Genomic DNA, 18,640 nt, shown 5'->3' with positions numbered 1-18,640 from the left:
CTAAAAAACAGCAACTATTAAGCCTAGTGAGAAAAAGAAATAAAGAAAAAGAGGGCGTCATGCTGTGAGTGGACATCAAAGGATACATCCCATACACACACCAACATGGAAGTACACTGACTAGGAAAACTAATGTATTAAAAAAACCAGTCTTCCTTCAGAAAACTATATCACCACGTAGAACCACCTATAAGGGTTAAACAGTACCAGTGACAATCTCATACAGAATCATCTAATTTTTCCAGAATGCTGATAATGAGAGATGGCTTGCTGAGGTTGTCAAATGGCTTCATATGAGTTGACCACACTCAAAGAGGACAAAAAGCCTTTCTGTGTCTTTAACTGGTATTGCTTCAACCTTGATACGAGACAGAAAATCTCCAAAAGCTGGAGAAGAAACACAAAGTGCAGTAATCTCCCTCTGAAAGGGAATAAAAACAGAAAAGCAACACAGTTCAGTGAACTCCACTCAAGAATGACCTGAACTTTAAAAAAAAAAAGGTCAAATTGTGTCCTGTTGAATAAGATAATTATTCTTTGAAGTGGAGTGCAATGTACGACAGCTAAAAAGACTTGAGCGGTTGAAAGGCCTTGTGCTGTAGGTCAGGTTTGACTCACTCTGGTTCTGTGAGAGGTGTGGTTTCATTGGGTTCTGTCGGTCCTGCTGCGTTGTGATTTGCTGTGCACTCGTCCTCTGTTCTGACTTCCACTATTGGCTCTTTAGACTCATCTTTCCTGCAGGACAGAAAGGCATAAGCTTGTTAAAATCAGGGTTCCTGGAGAAGTTATGAAATTAGACAAACTTGTTTTCAGGCCTGAAAATGGTTTGAGAATGTATTGGTAAGTTTACATTGTTTTGGCTATTGTTTAAAATATGTTCATAAAAACATGTCTGATGTTACACAATATGTGTTCCTTGTATTACTAATTTAAAATGCTGCGGCTGACCTAGTAGCTACAGACAGGTGAAAACAATTATTCAATTAATTATCTCAAGTGCAACTCAAGGTCCCTGGCCCATTTCTCTTTCAGCTAAAGGCTTCCTGGACTGAAAACATTCAAGACCCCTGAGGTTAACCGTGGCTTTTACACATAAGATTCATGAATACTCACAGTCAGCATGGTAAATGGTTAAATGATGCTGGCGACAGTTACTACAGATGGACTGCTCACTTTTAATGGGAGGCCGCTGCAGTACAGTCATATGGTAAAGCAGCATCAGACTGTCATCTCCAAATTAATCACAGCCTAGGTCAAACTCCTGGCTATTAACAGGTTGGTTATTTAGAGACAGCACTTAGCAGTTAGTTGGTGGTGGGAATGTCTAATGAGTGAGTAAAGTTTGCAACACTAGCAGTATGCTTATCCACAAATGCCTGGGAAATGAGTGTGCAATAATGATTGTCTGTATTGCTATAAAGGCCCGCATTTTAAAGTGCTTAAATAAATTAATTGAAACAGGGTAAAATACGATGTAAAAGTTATGGAAAAATTTTGAAAGCTCATTTGAAAAATAGTGTGGGAGCCCTGTAAAATGACAACGGATGATCTCTTGAACTGTTATCATATCTGCCACAATGAGCAGTGACAAAAGGTGATACATGAGCAGCAGACAGCGATTATGTCACTCTGAGTGGATTATCTTTTCAACTCAGTCACAGTCTGGGCGTTCCAGTGAGCTCAGGTGAAGAAATACACGTGGCTGTATTTCTTTTGTGTGTATGTGTGTGAGAGAGTGAGAAAGTAGTAGCATGAAATGTAACACAAATCAATACACAATGCAACATCCCACTCAAATTGATTCCAGAGTGTCTTATTGTTCACATGAGAGTATTTGTTCAATGCTTCACTTAAACCCAACATCCCTCATATTTTCACTGAAGGAGAAATCTGCTCTAAAAACTTCATCTCATTTATGGGCCCGTTTTATTGATTTATGTATTTTTCCTGTTCCTGCGGATACTGACTGAATGGACCATAATGCGCTGTAGTCACAAGATGTGTTGATTTTGCTCAAGAGGCACAACTCCTTTTCTTTAATGGAAAATGCTCCTGCGGTTATCTCTAGCTGTATCAGCCTAAACATAAAACCTTCAGCTAAGATTCTTAATCATCTTCAGTGTCAGTCCTTAAAGGCCTTCTGGGGAATGTAGGAAGTCACTAATTAAAGTAGAAGCACAACAGATGAGGCAGAAAAAAATGAAAAAAAAAAAGGTAAAGAACAACTTAATCTAAAAGAAAAAAAAAAACCAACTCTACATTTAATCAGTCTTCTTCATAGCTGTAAGTAATTTAACCTGTATTGACTATTTGGGAATTTTTGGCCACTAAAACAGGGTTCAACATTCACTTTCCTTAAAGCACTGTTTTGGTCTCCACCAACTCCTGAAGAATGGGGCTAAACTTTGAAATGCTTCATTCCTGTTCACAAGCTAGTTGCTCACTTTGTCTCTCTTCTGTTGAGCAGTTAGTGTACAGTGTTATCAGTTTGTCTGCCCAAAACTGATGCCTGCTGTGGCTGGAAAGGATGCAAAGTGATGATGACAAGTGACAACAGCGCATCCACTGACATTATCGCAGAGTCATTGTTAGAGTGTTGCTCAAGCCATTTGCTAACATAGTTACACTGTCACAGGCTTGTTTGTATTACTCGCAATAAAGCACCTCAACTTAACGTTATACATTTGTAATATGTCTGACATATATTTATCCACTGTTGTAATCGCTGTGCGCACCGCAATGCACAGAAAGTTATCACCGCGTTAGCCATCAAAACCAATGATTAGTTGACTTGTCACTGCATCATTGGAGTGCTGAAAAAGCTGAGGCCAGCTTAACTTTGCTTTGTAGTACATCAAACTCATCCACAGCAAGTGTCGGATGTTGGTTATTCATGTCACCAGTATCCACTAAAATCAGTTGTGGGGCACCCAGTAGCTCACCTGGTAGAGCAGGCGCCCCATGTACAATTTTTGCTGCAGCAGTTACAGGCTCGATTTCAGCACACAGCCCTTTGCTGCATGTCATCCCCTCTCTCTCCCCCTTTTATACTATAGCTGTCTTATCTGTAATAAAGGCATAAAAAGCCCCAAAATAATCTTTGGAAAAAAAAAAAAGACTTGCAGCCTGTTGTTGTGTTGCTCGTAGTGTGAATACAACAAATGACAGAAACAAAATAGTGAAGTTGTGAGCCATAAAACAAAACAGTCAGAAAGTTACCAAGAGTCTAGGCAATTTTTCTCAGTTTTTGTCACGCAAGTGCCAACTTTCACGTTACACATAATTATATGATCCATTGCAAATACAGAAATATTACAACTTATATACTACTATAACAACTTTAAAACTTTTATGTTACTAGAAAATCATATGCACATATAAAGAGTTTAAAAAAGAAAATTGTCTTCTTCAGTATATGTGAACCTTAACCGATGCGTGTGGCTAATGTGGCTAAGTGTAGTGGTCCCTGTTCAAAACACTGAACTGCATGCAATCATTGTCAGTGATACTCACATGAAGGCTGCCTTGCCTTCCTCCAAGTTGTGCCCTTTGGTACCCGTGCCTGATTTACCGCAGAGGCACATGATGAGGCCACATTTGTTGACAAAGTAACAGGTGACATCCACAGCTAGCAGCAGGAGTACAAATACTACAACAAGGATCCCTGCCCAGAGCATGATGCCCATGGAGAGCGCTGCCTCATCACCCAAATCTGCCAGACAAGAGACAAGAGAGGAGAGTGCTCAACAACAGTAGCATGACACAGTTTTAGAAAGAAACAGCAAAGAACAACTGAATAAAGTGCAGCTATGCTACTTCAACCACAAATACTTTCATATAACAGAAACAACTCACCTGCTACGAGCACTGATACATTTTCTAGTTGTCTCGGCATGAATTTAGATGCAGTGTGATGTCTGTTTGGACTGTGCTGTCTGACTTGTGTTCAATTATTGATATATTTTGTGGTCTGTTTATTATGCAAACAGCTATCGTTAAAAACACATAAAAAATGGATATTATATTCAACCCATTTATTTGGTATTAGAAAGAAGAGGAAACCAAAGCATACACTGTGTTGCTAGTTACCCGGAAATGTGGAATATTTTATGGACAAAATGAATATGAGCTTTTCAAAACAGCACAAAAGGCTATGGTGTGTATTCAGGGTTTGTGTAAAGTGAAATCTCTTCAATATATTCTCTGTTTCTAGATAAATGTAACTCTTTAGATACCAATAATTAATACAAATCTGCTAGAGACTAAAATCCAGCTAAGTAAAGCACCCTCCAATAAAAATGTATAAAAACAGTATTTCTGAATGATATTTGATACACATTACATGCATGACAAATATCAGGGGCCAGATGTATAAACATTGCATGAGCACAAAAATCATGCGTATGCCTTTTCCCACACATAAACTGGTATTTATTGAGGAAGAATGTGAGCACCTCACACATTCTTCAAACCAGGCGTAAACTCGGTTTCAGCTGAGAAAGTACAGGTGATGTGGCAATAAAGAGATGAAATGCAAGTTGAGAGAGGGGTATTGTTTTGAAGTTGCTTGCCAACATCACAGGTTGTGTAATTATTTTTTGTAGGCTGCGCAGTGTTCTCTGAAATGTCAATCAAAGGTGTTCTTATAAACTTAATTTTAAAGAGGCAGTGTGTAGGACTTAGTGGCATCTAGTGTTAAAAACTGCAGATTGCAACCAGCTAAAAGTTCTCCCATGTACCAAGCATGAACTCCTTTTCAGGTTTTTAGCCAGACCAGGTGATTAAAACTGTCAAAAACACTAAATAAAGGCAGTTTCATGTTATAAATCAGTGTTTCTCCAACGTTGTTTGGCTTGTTACAGAGCTAGCCCAGCACTTGCTAATGTGTGTTCACCTTTTTTTCACTGATATATTAAGATTCAGACATTCAGGAGGTTTTTACCAGAAGCCAAATTATCTGCAGAAGTCTCTTCCTCTCCAAAACAAATGGACCCATTGGTATATAATGGTAAAAACAGTAAATAAAGCAGTTTCATGGTAAAAATCTGTGATTAGAGCCAGTGTTTGGTTTGTACGTTTTGGGCTCCTGTAGAAACATGGCAGTGCAACATGGCAGCCTTCAAGGAGGATGACCTGCCCCCTATGTAGATAAAAACAGCTCATTCTAAGGTAACACAGGTAAGACAATTCTTATTTTCACTAAAAAATGTACTTATAGTCCAAGTCAGACAATAAATCCCCCTGAATCTTATACAATCGACCTTTAAAGTGTTTATGTGTGATGCATTTCATCACTGTTTATTTACATTTAAGCCATCATCTCCCTGTAAATGATATTTTCGTTTTATCCTTACTTGTGAAGCACTTTGTAAAGTCAGTTTCAACACGTGCGCTAATGGAATATTAATCTTTCCTCTAATGTTTAATAATAATAGCGATTGAGATTTGATGATGGTTTGCAGAAACACGATAAATAAGAGGTGCTGGCGCTACAAATAGCCACAGCCGTGAGTGATGACAGCTGTTCTGGCACTGCTGGAAAACCTCACAGATGCAACACAGGCGGCGATATAGCACTTTCTTTTCCGTATTTCTCACTGACAGGTCTAATGAGTGGTGGAGGGACACAAGTATCAATATGCAAACGGATGTTTAAGAGCATTTTTACATCCACTTATGGGGAACTGTGGGTGTGGAAATGAGGCTTGTGCATGTGCGCCCAGCTCCACAATGACCAAGATTGATATAACAGAAACATGCTTACGTGCAGCTAATAAATCTGACCAAAAGAATGTCTTTGTGTGTACACACAGTCTGAAGGTCCAGCCTGCAGGATTTAGAGGCATCTATTGAAAGAAATTAAATACAATATTAGTATCAATATTTTCATTTTCCATTTTCATCACCCAAAACTGAAATTTTTGTCTTTTCTGGACCATAGAATGAGATGTTCAAATCAAAGTACAGCAAAGTCTGCCATGTTTTTACAAAAGCCAAGACAGACAAACAAAATGCTGACTCTAGATAGGACCAATCCCTTTTCATTTTGGCTACTATAATTCTCCTGTATGTTTGGCACACAGAATAAGTTTTAGTACTGCAACCTCATTGCAAGATGCCACTAAATCCACTGGACACACCCCATTAAGTCATGAATCTAAACAGGGTTTTATGCATCTGACCCCTGGACTTTTGTCTCAGTAAACAGCACAGACATAACAGTTTTCTAGTGATAATTCTGTGTACAGGTTGTCAAACTCTCCCAATATTATTATTACAAACATTTTTCAGTTAGATGTCTCTGTTTTCAATATTGTAAACGTTAATGTTTAAAACCTTTACAGTACATATGCATTATTCTGTAAGCGAATAAAGAATAAAATAGTGTTTATGTAAACAGACAGGCCTCGCACTCAGCCTTCATTCTGTTCTAAGTGCTGATTTTATTTTAATACAACCTCATTTGAATTCCTCTATTGTTCATTACTGTAAACGGGCAGTCCCCTCTGTTGTCTAGTGCTGATGACTAGCAGTGCTAATGCTGAGCAGAGTGAATCTGTGGGAGGCGGAGAGGATTTCCACTGCCTTTGGTTCAGCACGTCTGTCTGGTCTGTTCTGAAGCTACACAGCACCCTTTTCTCACCCATAACAGAGACACGTCTGCCACGGACAAAGACTGTTTTAAGGAGTGAAAGCATCCAGAGAGACAGCCAGGCCAGAGAAAGGCGAGTTCTCCTCTACAGTTATGGTGTGAGTTCCCCACGAAAACTATGAGAGCAGGAGTACAGTGATGAGAGACAGGATGAGTGATACCAAAGTGCATGTCACAGATGAACAACCCTGAGATTCGACTGAGGACCGCACCAAAATGCACACAGGGCGAGACGAAAATGTTCATGTGGTCCACCACACCAATGTCCACGACGAGGCAAGAGAGCAGGAACATTGACAGACGGGGTAAAAGAGAGAAAGGGGAAGAGAATAAAGGGTAGGAAGAGGGAGGGAAATGAAGGACAACAAAGAGGGAAAAAAGAGAAGGGTGGGAAAAACAGGAAGAGAACGTGAAAATGTGTCAGGTCTGAAAACCAAAAGTGAAAAAAAAAGGAAACTGATTTCTTGTATCGAGGGAGGAGAAAAAAAAAAGCAGCAACACATCAAAGCAAAAGCACAGCACAAAGGGAAAACTACACCATGTGGACTAGATGGTGACTCAGTGGTGGGTGAGTGGGAAATGCTTTTAGATCGGAGAATGAATTAGAAAAGAAGCGAGAGGAAGACATAATGGTCTGTTGCGATGTTTCAGTAGAGTACTCGGCAGTGTGTAGCACCTAAAGGGAATCTGACAAGCTGTTTGGTTTTTTTGTGCGGTTGGTAAAAAAAAAAAACCTTCAGCTGCAGTTAAGACCTCAAGGTACAAGTTAATCAGTGGTTATCAAGGGTCAATTTAGAGGCTGGTTCCACACAGGGACAAACTATCCACTCTAGCTGCTACGGTAAACAAAACTAAAGGAAAAGTACAGTCATTCAGAGGAAATCATCTCATCCTCCGTGGAAAGAGCCTGTCCCAGTTCTGAGAGCACAAACTCAAGCTCATTTAGCAAGGGCTGTCAAAAGTTTAAAGTGAGAAAATTCAGCCGGAAAATCATTTTTGGCTCACCGCTGTTCAGAAAATCCATTTTTTTCTGTAGATTTATTTAGTTGTCATTCACCTTTCAGAGCCAGAGAGGTAAAAATAGAATGTGATGCTCAGGTTTTGAGCTTTGAGTTTGGCTCCTCAGTTTTCTGGCTATTTAGTTCCAGTTTAGTATAGATGACCTGAGGGGGGTACCTGGGATAGCTTCTGGCTCTGTGGACGTCCTGAAGGACATGGTAGCTGGCTGAGACTTGCCCTTCTGATTCTCTGCCACCACATAAACATTGTACTCGGTGTCCCACTCCAAGCCGCTGAGAACCACATAGTCGCTGCCGCTGGGCATCCGGATTTCTGGTTTCCACTCTGAAACCTGCATCTGAGGACACACAGAGAGGTGTACAGTACATGCATTAAAGGCCGCAGCTAATTAATTATGTCATTACATAATAATTTACAGTTTATTTTCTTGAATATCCATTTATCAATTGGTCTATAATATATCACAAAATAATGAAAACGTCAATTATCTTTTCTAAAGGTGACAGGTAACTAACTCCTGATATTTGCATAACTGTAAAAGATGAAAAAGCACAAATATTTGGATTTTCATTTTTAGACTTTGACTCTGAAAATTCGGTTAAAATTTGTGCTACAATTGGATGTAACTCAACTTATGATGTAAGACAAGAAAAAGCAGGCATTTGAGATGCTTAAGCCATCACAATATTTGATATTTTTGCATGAAAATTGCTTAATTATTTATCAAAATAGTTGAAAATTAATTTTCTGTAGATTCACTCATATATTAATCGCATAATAGTTTTAGTTTGCATGCATTAAAATGAATGCTTAAGCAAATCAGACTTAGACAACAATATTTATATTTTAAATTGACTGAAGATGTCAGAACCATGGAGCTTGATAAGAATCATCAATAGGGCTGCAACTAACTTTTTCCAATTTTCATTGATGATTAATCTGCGAAAAAGCCCCATCAGCTGTTTGTTGGGTATATAAAATCATCAAAGACTAACAAAACCAGCAAATATTCATATTTGCCATCCAGAACCTTACATTTTTTGGCATTCTGCTTATAAAAATCACTCAGATGATCAACTGACTGTCAAATTGGTCGCTTCAGCAGACACAGACTAATCACTTCAGCTCTCATACTCACTGGTTTATAGCGGATGAGATAATGTAAAATGGGCGAGCCGCCATCGTCCTGCTTGATCCAGCTGACTTTGAGGGAGTTGCCTTTGGGTTGAAGGGCCCCTTGGAGTTTCGGAGGATTGGGATTCCCTACAGGCACACAAGAGCAAGATGGAGCTTATTTACTCATTAAAAAGATGCTACAGAAGAACTGCAGGGTTATTTTATTATTGGGAGAAGATTCTGTTACACCAGTACCTTTGAATTGTACAGCAAAGACAACGGAAACCTTGATTTGAAATAAAAGTCAAAACTTTGATACTGGCCTTTGTTTTCATTCTTTTAAGTCACTTGCCCTTTCTTAATCGCTTGCCTCAAGATGGTATGTCTTAAGTCAGATTAATTATCAAATAACACACAGCCACATGTTTATCTGTTTCAGTCTGAGTTGCTTTGTGACATTCCTCCAGTGTTATATAAGGCCTCAAGGGGAAATGGTTATTTCTCATTGATTTAAATGTTTATTTAAGACTTGCATTTCACAGCATAATAAATGGGTTCACCTGCAATGATAACCACGGGGTGAAATGTTTGTGTAGCACAACTTACTTGTAATATACTCAACTATTATTTTGTCAGTCTGAAACTAATAAACACACAAAAAAGTCAAATAGAAATGTATCAGATGGAAACTTTAAGACTACATAGTCATTTACCTAATAGGTTGTTGTATTAGACAAAGTGTCCGATTGTGCTCCTCTGACCTGTGAAGTTCCACAGAGTTCGATCCTGGAACCTGTCTTATTCTCCCTTTGGGACATATTCTCCATTAGTTTGACATTAAACATTGTTATACCTAGGATGTCCATCTTTATGTATAGTTTATGAAACCTAGTATTTTGGATCGTTGCAGAAAATAACCTCTGTGGCAAACAAATGCTTATGGTACTTACATGTTTTGTTCGTCAAGATAATCTTAACAAATGAACACCGCTTTCAGGATTTTTGAAGGCTGAATGTAATTGCCAAAAGTAAAAAGCTAATGTTAGGCTATAAACAAACCACACTCAAAGGCTGTAAAGCCACGTTTAGCGTGGTTTGGCTTGATGACGTTCTGTCTCATTTAGCCACTTGTTAGCAACCGCCTTTTTTAAGACACATAAAACCTTTAACGGTCACAATTGGGGTATTTACTGACATATTTTATGTCATAGAACAAAATGTGAAAGTCTCTTAAGATCGTGTTAACCACAGATCTTATTTCAGGCTTCTAATCAAAAACCCACTCAAAAAACCCACTGACTTTGAGGTGAGGGATCCAGAGGTGCTGAAATGCTAACTCATTTCCAGGTTTTTGGACTCAGTCCTGGGGATCTCTATGTGCTAGAAAAAGGATTTTTGGTTACACATGCTTGCCAAATGAGAGTGAAAGTAAAAGCTGACCCTAGATTCACTCTTGTTTGGCATTTTGCCTTGCTGTATTTGTGTTTTTTTGGCACTATGACTCTTGCATTTCTGTTGTACTTGTAACATAACTTTGTTGGTTGTGCAGTCTTTATGGAAAATCCTGCATTGCATGTCTTTAACAATCTTTGGTTGTCTTCAATTTAAATACATATTCAAATGCTATGTATTTTCTTCCATATAACTGTACTCATGGTTTAGAAAAACAGTACATAAAGTATTAGTTCCAAACAGACAGCAAGAAAGAGGTGTGTTACGGTTAGTGTTTTTACTCTAACTCATACTACTGCTTGCTTTGAAAACCCTGATTACATCACTCTACATTAGTTGATGTAGGCTTTAATGCAGCCTAAGGTTAAACAGGTTAAACAATATGGAGGACACACTACACAGGGTAACTTGTTCTCAGCATTAATACTATAAACTGTTGATTGAAAACCAGAGCAAACTGCTGGCAGGGGCAGTTTTTTTCAGGTATGTGTGGTAGTATATCTCCTGTGGGTAGAGGAAACTGTGTTCATTACACACTTGATTTATACGAACACATCCTAATAGGAGGAGAAGGAACATCCCTTTCGGTAGTGGGCTATCAATACCATCCCGAGTGATGGTGATATTAAACACCCCTGACTGTTATGTATTACTGCGAAGACAGCTCTGGCTCTCTCTCATTTATCGTGCTGAGGAAAATGTCTACATGATTGATTAATAGGACTGAGGTAGAAATGTATTACATGATTGCACAGAAGCAATTAATGTGTTGTTTAACTGTGGAATTCTCCAATTATTTAGTAGGGGGGGTTCTTTTATAAGAACCTGCAATAGTAAGTTACCTTCTGCAGAGTGGAGAGGGATCATCAGAACCATGCAAACAGTCACAGTCTCATGAAATGACACATGTGAGAGGTTCAAAGAGGGAAGACGGACATGAAAGACAGAACACGGGTACAGGTAGAGGAGCAAAAAAATGTAAAAGAGCAGGAGACAAACTAAAACATACAGATGTGGAATCACAACACAGCTTTTCATTCAAATAAACACAATAACAGAGCATGGACATTGAACAGCTTGACTTCAGAGACTTTATAATGTGCAAGGTAACTAATTAACCCTTTGAAACCTAAGCAATTTGGTTTTATTTCTTAAAAAAAAAAAATTGGGAGAACGCAATAAGCAACTTAACACACAGCCCAAAAAAGAAAGAAATTAGTAAAAAGTTACAAGAAAATGACATGATTATAAGCAAAGAAAGAAAAGTAAAAAACAAAAACAGAAATGAAAATGACCTGAAAAAAGTGCAAAAAATGTAAAAAATATGTTTTTTTTTCTAGAACATAATTTAAAAAATATAATCATAATGATTATAATTTTCCATTTTCCCTAAATTTTGATAATTTTCTAATTATTATCTCCCTTTTTTTAAAAATGTATTTTTCAGGTTTTTTTCTGTGTCAACTTCTACTAAATTCTTGCAATTTGTGGGGTATTTCTTGCCAAATTGGTCACTGCCTTTTTCGTAATGCTTTTGAGAGAAATCAAACCAATTTTCTAAGGTTTCAAAGGGTTAAATAGCCTGTGAGAGGCATCTGAAAGAAAGCTTTTCAAGGGTTAATCAATGCTGAGGAGCCTAATCCAATGTGGCCATCCCCAAATTACACCAAACAGCAAACATGCTGATTCTGAAATGCAGAGCTTTGCCGTTAATTTATAAAACTGTCAGCCAGTTAATTCATTAATAATTACATAAATATTCATTTTTGAATAACTCAGCTGTCATCTTAAATAATGTGGGTGAGATAAAATCTACAGGTAAAGGACAGAGAGGAGTTTGCATTTATAATCAGGGAACTCAAGGTCACACTTTCTAGAAAAATAGACACATTTTGCTATGCTTTAAAGTTATTATAAATGCAGCTAATCAGCAGGGGTGATGGGGTTATCCTGTCAGAATAGAAACAGCTACAGCAGTAAAAAAAAACATGAATTGTCTATTATCCTTCTACAGAACAAACCTGTGTCTTCAGTGGAAAAATGGAAAATGTCGTCTAGGGATTTAAAAAGAGAGGATATCAGGCAATCAGTATTAGTTGTCTGCACAAATGACTACCTGAATCTCTGTAATAACGCTTCACTAGAGAGTTTAGAGAGACTCAATTCTGCCACAATGCACCAGAGAGGCAAGAGGAAGCAAAACATTTTATTAAATGACTGCCACATTTAAGGGTAGAATGAGACAGAGGCCGCGCTAATGAAACTGAAAGGCGGTTCTAAGACACAGCTTCAAAGCTGGCAGGAGGTGAAAGTGTTTCTTTCTTAAACTGTATTTCGGGGAAAATATTCCATCAAATTTACTGCAGTTGCTCCAATTAGTTTTTAATTATCAACTCAACAGACATAACACAATGTTAGTTTTTTTTTTTTTTTTTAAACTGCTTTTAAAAATGGTTTAAAAAACATCTGATTTTGGCCCCCCGTCTAACTCCCTACTAAGCAATTATTAAAACATCAACCATAAACATTTCAATTTTTAATAACAAGACAGACACTGATTCATTGATTTTACCGCTGCTTTGAATGTCAATAACAACAGAGATCGTGAAATTAAAACAAAGCTGAGATAATGCCCTAGAAGCATATTAATGAAAATATATTAATCATAAAAGTTTCCATCTTTGATGTGCTGATATGAGTGAGAATAAATTAATAACAGAAATGCTATTTTGAAACTGATGAATGGCATTTCAAAGCAACTAATGCATGGAAGGTAAAGAAGAAAGATGAAGCACTTACTTTTGTAAGTGCGGCCTGGTGAATACAACAGACAGATGAGCAAATGGATAAAATAAAAGATGATTAAGACAAAACAAACAAAAACATATGAAGAGATGATGAGCATGCAGACAACATTGAAACAATGAAAGTCAAAAGGCACAGTTAACATGACAGGGTAAAGCGGTTTCACTTTCAAAAACATGCAACCAACAGAGGGGGCTAAAAACTAAAAAATGGGCTCAAGATCTACTACAGGGCTGCTATATAAATAACTAACGATTAATTCTGTTTCATATTCTAAATTATAGTTTGCAAACTGATAATGAGGCAAATAAAATACAATTTATGGATTTTAAAAGATTGTGCAGCTTGATCCAAGCGCGACCTGTGTGATGAAATCAGAGTGCAATTAAATGTGTAAAATAGCAAGATAGTGTTAAACCAGATTGGCTTGATGACAAAAATGTTCCCTTTATTCTTAGATTTTAATGTCCCTCCATGGAAAAACTAAACAAGAGGGTCATTGAGTTACTTCCTGTCTTCAATTTTACTCCTAAACAAACGGACAAAAAAACTTGGAAGGGGACAGCCTTCGACTGAAAAGACGGCGCTGTTGGAAACTTTTGTGACACAGTCCAAACAGTCTCAATGCTGACTTGTTGAGTTGCGGTGCGGCAGCTGATTTCACTTCAGTGACTTTTATAGATCGCTAATGGGATGAACAAGCACTTCTCACTCCAAGAAATGGAAGAGAAAACTTTGAGGTAATGTGTTTGTGTGGATAGGGGTCAAAAAGGTGCGATAAAAGCTCTGCGGCATGCAACATGTGCCACTTACGGACAGGCTCCGTTTTGAAGAACTCAGCGGGGCTGCTTTCACCTTCACCCTTGCCGTTGATGGCTGACAACTTCACTTCATAGCTGGTCTCCGGCTTTAGGCCTGTTATGGTCGCCTCGCTGGTGTAGCCTGTTACAAAATATCAGAGGCAGTGCAATCCCTGTTGAGAACACCTTGATAATTTTGATTAGCGGTGAAACAAACACACACCCCAGTTCAAACAATACATGCATAATTAATTCCATGGCGAGTAAACACTGATTAGCTCAATTCTCGCTTCATTCCAACAATGTTTAAACAGAAAAATCTATTTAGAGATGGTCTAAAAGGTCTAAATCCAGAGATACACAGAAACAGAAATAACTGACAGCTTTTTCAAAGCCGCCATCGGCAGGTATAGATTACATTTGAGATTAGGATGACTTTAAATACACCATTTATCATGCTTGTCTAGTTTTAAAATGATATTGCTATTATTTTATGTAGTTTTTAGCTTATTTAGTAATTTATTACTTTATCTTATTTCATGACTGCATAACACTTTTTAATAAAAGTGATATATGACGCATTTAATTTCCTTCAGGGTATCTGCACATTTTTAGAAATTAAATGTGATGTCTTACAAGACCTCAACAAAGGAAATGGAATAGCCTTTCTGCAGCAGACTGAGTGCACATCAGCACTGGTCTATATGTTTTAAATCAATCACAATATTAGTATGGATATTTTTTTAAAGGAGCTGTGGGTAGGATTTAACAGCAGCTGTGAGGAATGCAGATTGCAACCAGAAAAAAAAAAACTCTAATATGTGTGTGGACCAATAACTCCTTCAGTGTTCATTGTTCAGGAGGTTTTTACCAGAAGCACAATTATCTGCAGAAGTCTCTTTTGCATCAAACCGTCCAGTGATTAAAACCGTAAAGATTAAGTTAAAAAAATAACAAAAAATGGATGAAGCAGTTTCACATTTCTCAAATGCTATACAGTGTTTTTCCAACAAGCTGCTAACCCAGCACCTGCTAACGTGTGCTCACCTTTTTTCTCTGATAACTTAACATTAAGATGTTCAAAGGGTTTTTCACCGGCAGACAAATTATCTGCAGAGGTCTCTTTCTCCCCAACTGTCCAGTGATTACAACCGTAAAGATCAGAAAAAGGTCTTTCTCTTGCCAAAACAAACGGACACAGTGGTTAAAAACAAGAAAAAAATAATGAACAAAGCAGTTTCACCCTAAAAAGTGTTTTTTTTTTCAATAGTGCTTGTCATGTATGGGCTGCCAACTACTGTATCTGACATGACAACACAAATGGCCGATAAGTATTGGATTTGTCCGTTCTGGGCTACTTCAGAAACATGGCGTTACAACATAGCGATCTCCATGCACGAGGACCAACTCCCTACATAGATATATTCAGCTCACTCTAAGGTACCAAAAACAGTGTTTATACACTAAAGAAAAAGTACTTATTATATTAAATTATATTTCTTCCAATACATCCCACTAAATCCTACACACTGGAGCTTTAAATATCGGCATATATCTTCACATACCAAACATATGCAAATTCACATATTAAATTATCAATGTATAACAGTCAAGTATGTGTTGAATGCAATGAAATGTTTTTTCAATGTTGAGCATTACATGAAACAAAAACATTTACACTTATAAAACAAAACCTTAAAAAATTAATTTTGCTAGCTATTTATTAAAAATAGCTTGAAATCCTTTAACCCCCCCCCAAAAAAATTAGCATTTCCCCAAAACAGGAACGTCATTTTTGTTTTGGATTGCTCTCTTACCATCTTGGACATCATAGATTTGATGCACCCAGCTGCCCCTTCCCTGAGTCCTCCATTCCACTCTGTATTTCAGAACAGGAACACCTCCAATGGATTCTGGCTCTTCAAACTGGATCTGTGCCGTAGTGGAGAAGGGTCTCACCTCAGTGATGGATGGAGCTGATGGCACCTCTGGTAAAGGAAGGAAATGCAGTGTGATTGCAACGAAACCTGGAAGATTGCAGCACGCCGACGCTGTCAGACTCCTCTGTTCCATTACACTAACAGACTGAGCTCACACTTCCTAACAGTCCAAAATGAATCTAAAAATTGCCCCGACTTTGTAAGAAATAGATGATTTCATGTCGTTTCTCAGGCACTGAATGCTGCATACTCTTTCAGAAAATACAAATAAAGGAAGGAGAAACATTAAAAAGCTGCTATGACAAACAGATTCAGGTACATGCTGATCACAGGTCAGCCTTAAATGATGAAAAGCACACAAAGAAAACCCCAGAAAAACAGTGATCTGCTTTTTTTTTTAAAAAAAGAGGCTGAACCTTTTCTGAAATTCTGATCTCGATAAACCTTTCTGGAAAAGGAACAACAATGCTTTTTGTGCCCATAAATTTTGGATTTGTGGAGAAAATGTCTGACCTGTAGTGTACACAATTAACTGGCAATCAATTCCTAATTGACATCAGACATGTTTAATGTTCAAAACAATTACATTTTGGTTCACACATCACTGCACTCTCTATCTGAGAGAAAATGACAATATTTAAACAGTTTAAATGACTGAGATTGGCCCCATCAGAGAACTGCTGGCTGTTCTGAATCCACACGCTCCAGTGTGAGCACAGTTATGTATTCAATCACTTTGATCTTCCAAATGAAAAGGCACACTGTGATTACTGTGGGCTACCCATGTTCTGCTCCGAGGGAAGAATGTGGTGTTTTCAATTCATAAACTTCAGTTTTGTGGCTTTAGAGTGCCATTACCTTTGTGCTCTCTGTTCCATTTGTCTAATGTGCTGGTGAACATACAGAGTCTTTGGTATCAGCTGGTGGTAAATTGATGTTACAATAAAAATGTTTGATAGATTGTCTTTTAATTTACAATACACAGACTAAACCCTTACATGTGCACAATAATATATTCTGTTTTACATTTCTTTTAACGCAAAGTGAAATCCTCAGAGCCACTGTAGTTTAGAAACAACCAGAGGGAAGGAACATTAAATTACCCGGTGTTGGTTACATTGCCTTTTCATCTAAATCTATCATCCATCTAAACAAACAGCGCTCTGTGTAATCTCACGTTGTGGTAGATGTTTTGGTCTAATGCATTTTGAATATGAGTGAAAAATCTGTTCCTGAAGCCTGAAGCCAGGAAAAGCCTTGTAATTTAATTCATGTGCTACGGTGAAACTTACCTTAAGAACTGAATATTTATGTTTGATGAATTTAAAACAACAAAATGAATCACAGAGTTACAACTGACCGGCCTGAATGAGCAGGAACTCCTTGGACTCTGTGCCCATCTCATTTGAAGCAGTGCAGTTGTAGCTTCCAAAGTCATTTTCAGACTCAGGGGTTATCTGGAGGAGAAAAAAAAAAAAAAAAAGCAAATATATGAAAGGCAGCGTACCAAAACAGACGAACAAACTTGTGTGTCAAACACTCTGAAGGTGACCTTTTTGTTTGTCCATTAGAGTAGCCTATTTTTATTTGTTGCTGTGAGCTTTCCTGCTGCTGAATTATTCATCAGATGTTTTTTTTTTTCAGCACAATGGAGCTGAAAGAAAACCCCTTCACTTCCAGTCTATGCTCATGAAATGTTGATGACACAAGAGGGTATATGTGCATGTGTGCACATGGAAGGATGTGTATACATGTACACTTACTTTATGCACTGTAAATTGCAGTTTGACAGTTTGTGTGTGTTTGTCTGTGCGTGTGTGTGTGTACCTGCATGTAGCTGGCTGATGGACTCCTGAAGATCTTAATGTTGGTGGTGTTTGAGTTGGGGAGCTGCAGTCCGTCTCTCAGCCACACAATAGATACATCGCTGGGATGAGCTTTGACCTCACAGCTGATGTTAACAGCATTTCCCTCCCAGGTATACACTGCCACCGAACCGTGGATCTTTGGTGCATCTAGTGAAAGAAATACATATTATACAGACTAATACCAAAACATTTAAGTTTTTTAAAAAAAAAAAAGATTTTCCATCCCCATAGACCCCCATGTTAATATGCCCAACATGAAAGCAGAATAAATCACGTTTACAGCCTGGACCAAAAATTGGTTCGGGGTCTCTATAGCTAATGTTAACTTACATGACAATTGAAAGGGGGGTGAATTTGTATATACCCATTTTTATATAACCCTTTTAAACTTAAATGAAGCTTAAAGCTTTGCATATTTAGGGGCGAGGCAGCTTGAGTGACAGGCTGTCTATGAGGGGTCACCAGTCTGTGGTCCTTTTCACACAGAGATTGCGTTATAGAGTGGCTTTGAAGTCTCTTCTTCAGTCCGCCTTTGAGTTTTTACAAAGATCCAAACAACAGAGCCATCATGCTGCTCCAATGTGTGATTTCAGACAACATGCCAAAATCAACAAAGTAAAAGACGTTTAACATAACAGCATCTGCCTCTAGTGTGATAAAAAAACATACGTATCAGCAACCTTTTATAAACAATAGCAATGATGTATCATGGCAATAACAATAATTTACTGTCCCTGTTACATGGTAACTGATCCTTTCCTCTGCTCCCAAATGTCATTGTTTTCCAAATTTGCGTCTTGTGTATTTGCGGCTGCCAGCTGCTTTTTAAATCTCCCGTGGTGGGTGGCACAGATAAAATGCTGTCAAAAAACGTCACACCTGTCTTATTAATCATCTTGCCCTGCTGGCTGTGACCTCGCTTCAGCGCTGTAAGTACCTGTGTTTTCGGCTCAAAGGCGAGACAACTCTGTCCGCCCAATTGACAAT

At 38.0% G+C, this 18,640-nt stretch overlaps 1 protein-coding gene across 9 annotated transcripts in view; it reads right to left on the bottom strand.

Annotated features, from left to right (window-relative positions):
- The window catches only part of ncam1b (neural cell adhesion molecule 1b), a 98,557-nt gene that overhangs the window by 6,123 nt on the left and 73,794 nt on the right, over positions 1-18,640 (bottom strand). For 4 of the 9 annotated variants that reach the window (XM_088079056.1, XM_088079051.1, XM_088079053.1 and 1 more), the window contains 10 exons: positions 17,613-17,800; positions 17,146-17,242; positions 15,663-15,833; positions 13,859-13,987; positions 13,040-13,054; positions 12,262-12,294; positions 8,811-8,935; positions 7,829-8,009; positions 3,514-3,712; positions 619-735 (listed from right to left, as the gene is read on the bottom strand). In XM_088079056.1, the coding sequence (XP_087935182.1) occupies positions 619-735; positions 3,514-3,712; positions 7,829-8,009; positions 8,811-8,935; positions 12,262-12,294; positions 13,040-13,054; positions 13,859-13,987; positions 15,663-15,833; positions 17,146-17,242; positions 17,613-17,800 (1,255 nt within the window). The remainder of the gene's footprint in view (positions 1-618; positions 736-3,513; positions 3,713-7,828; positions 8,010-8,810; positions 8,936-12,261; positions 12,295-13,039; positions 13,055-13,858; positions 13,988-15,662; positions 15,834-17,145; positions 17,243-17,612; positions 17,801-18,640) is intronic. The other 5 variants (XM_042486712.2, XM_042486713.2, XM_088079055.1 and 2 more) reach the window with 2 other exon arrangements.

The sequence above is a fragment of the Plectropomus leopardus genome, chromosome 6 (assembly GCF_026936395.1).
Source record: "Plectropomus leopardus strain MGB_pleo_1.0 chromosome 6, ASM2693639v1, whole genome shotgun sequence".
Lineage (NCBI taxonomy): Eukaryota > Metazoa > Chordata > Actinopteri > Perciformes > Serranidae > Plectropomus > Plectropomus leopardus.
Note: the sequence above shows the minus strand (reverse complement) of the source record. Positions and strands in the feature narration are given on the sequence as shown.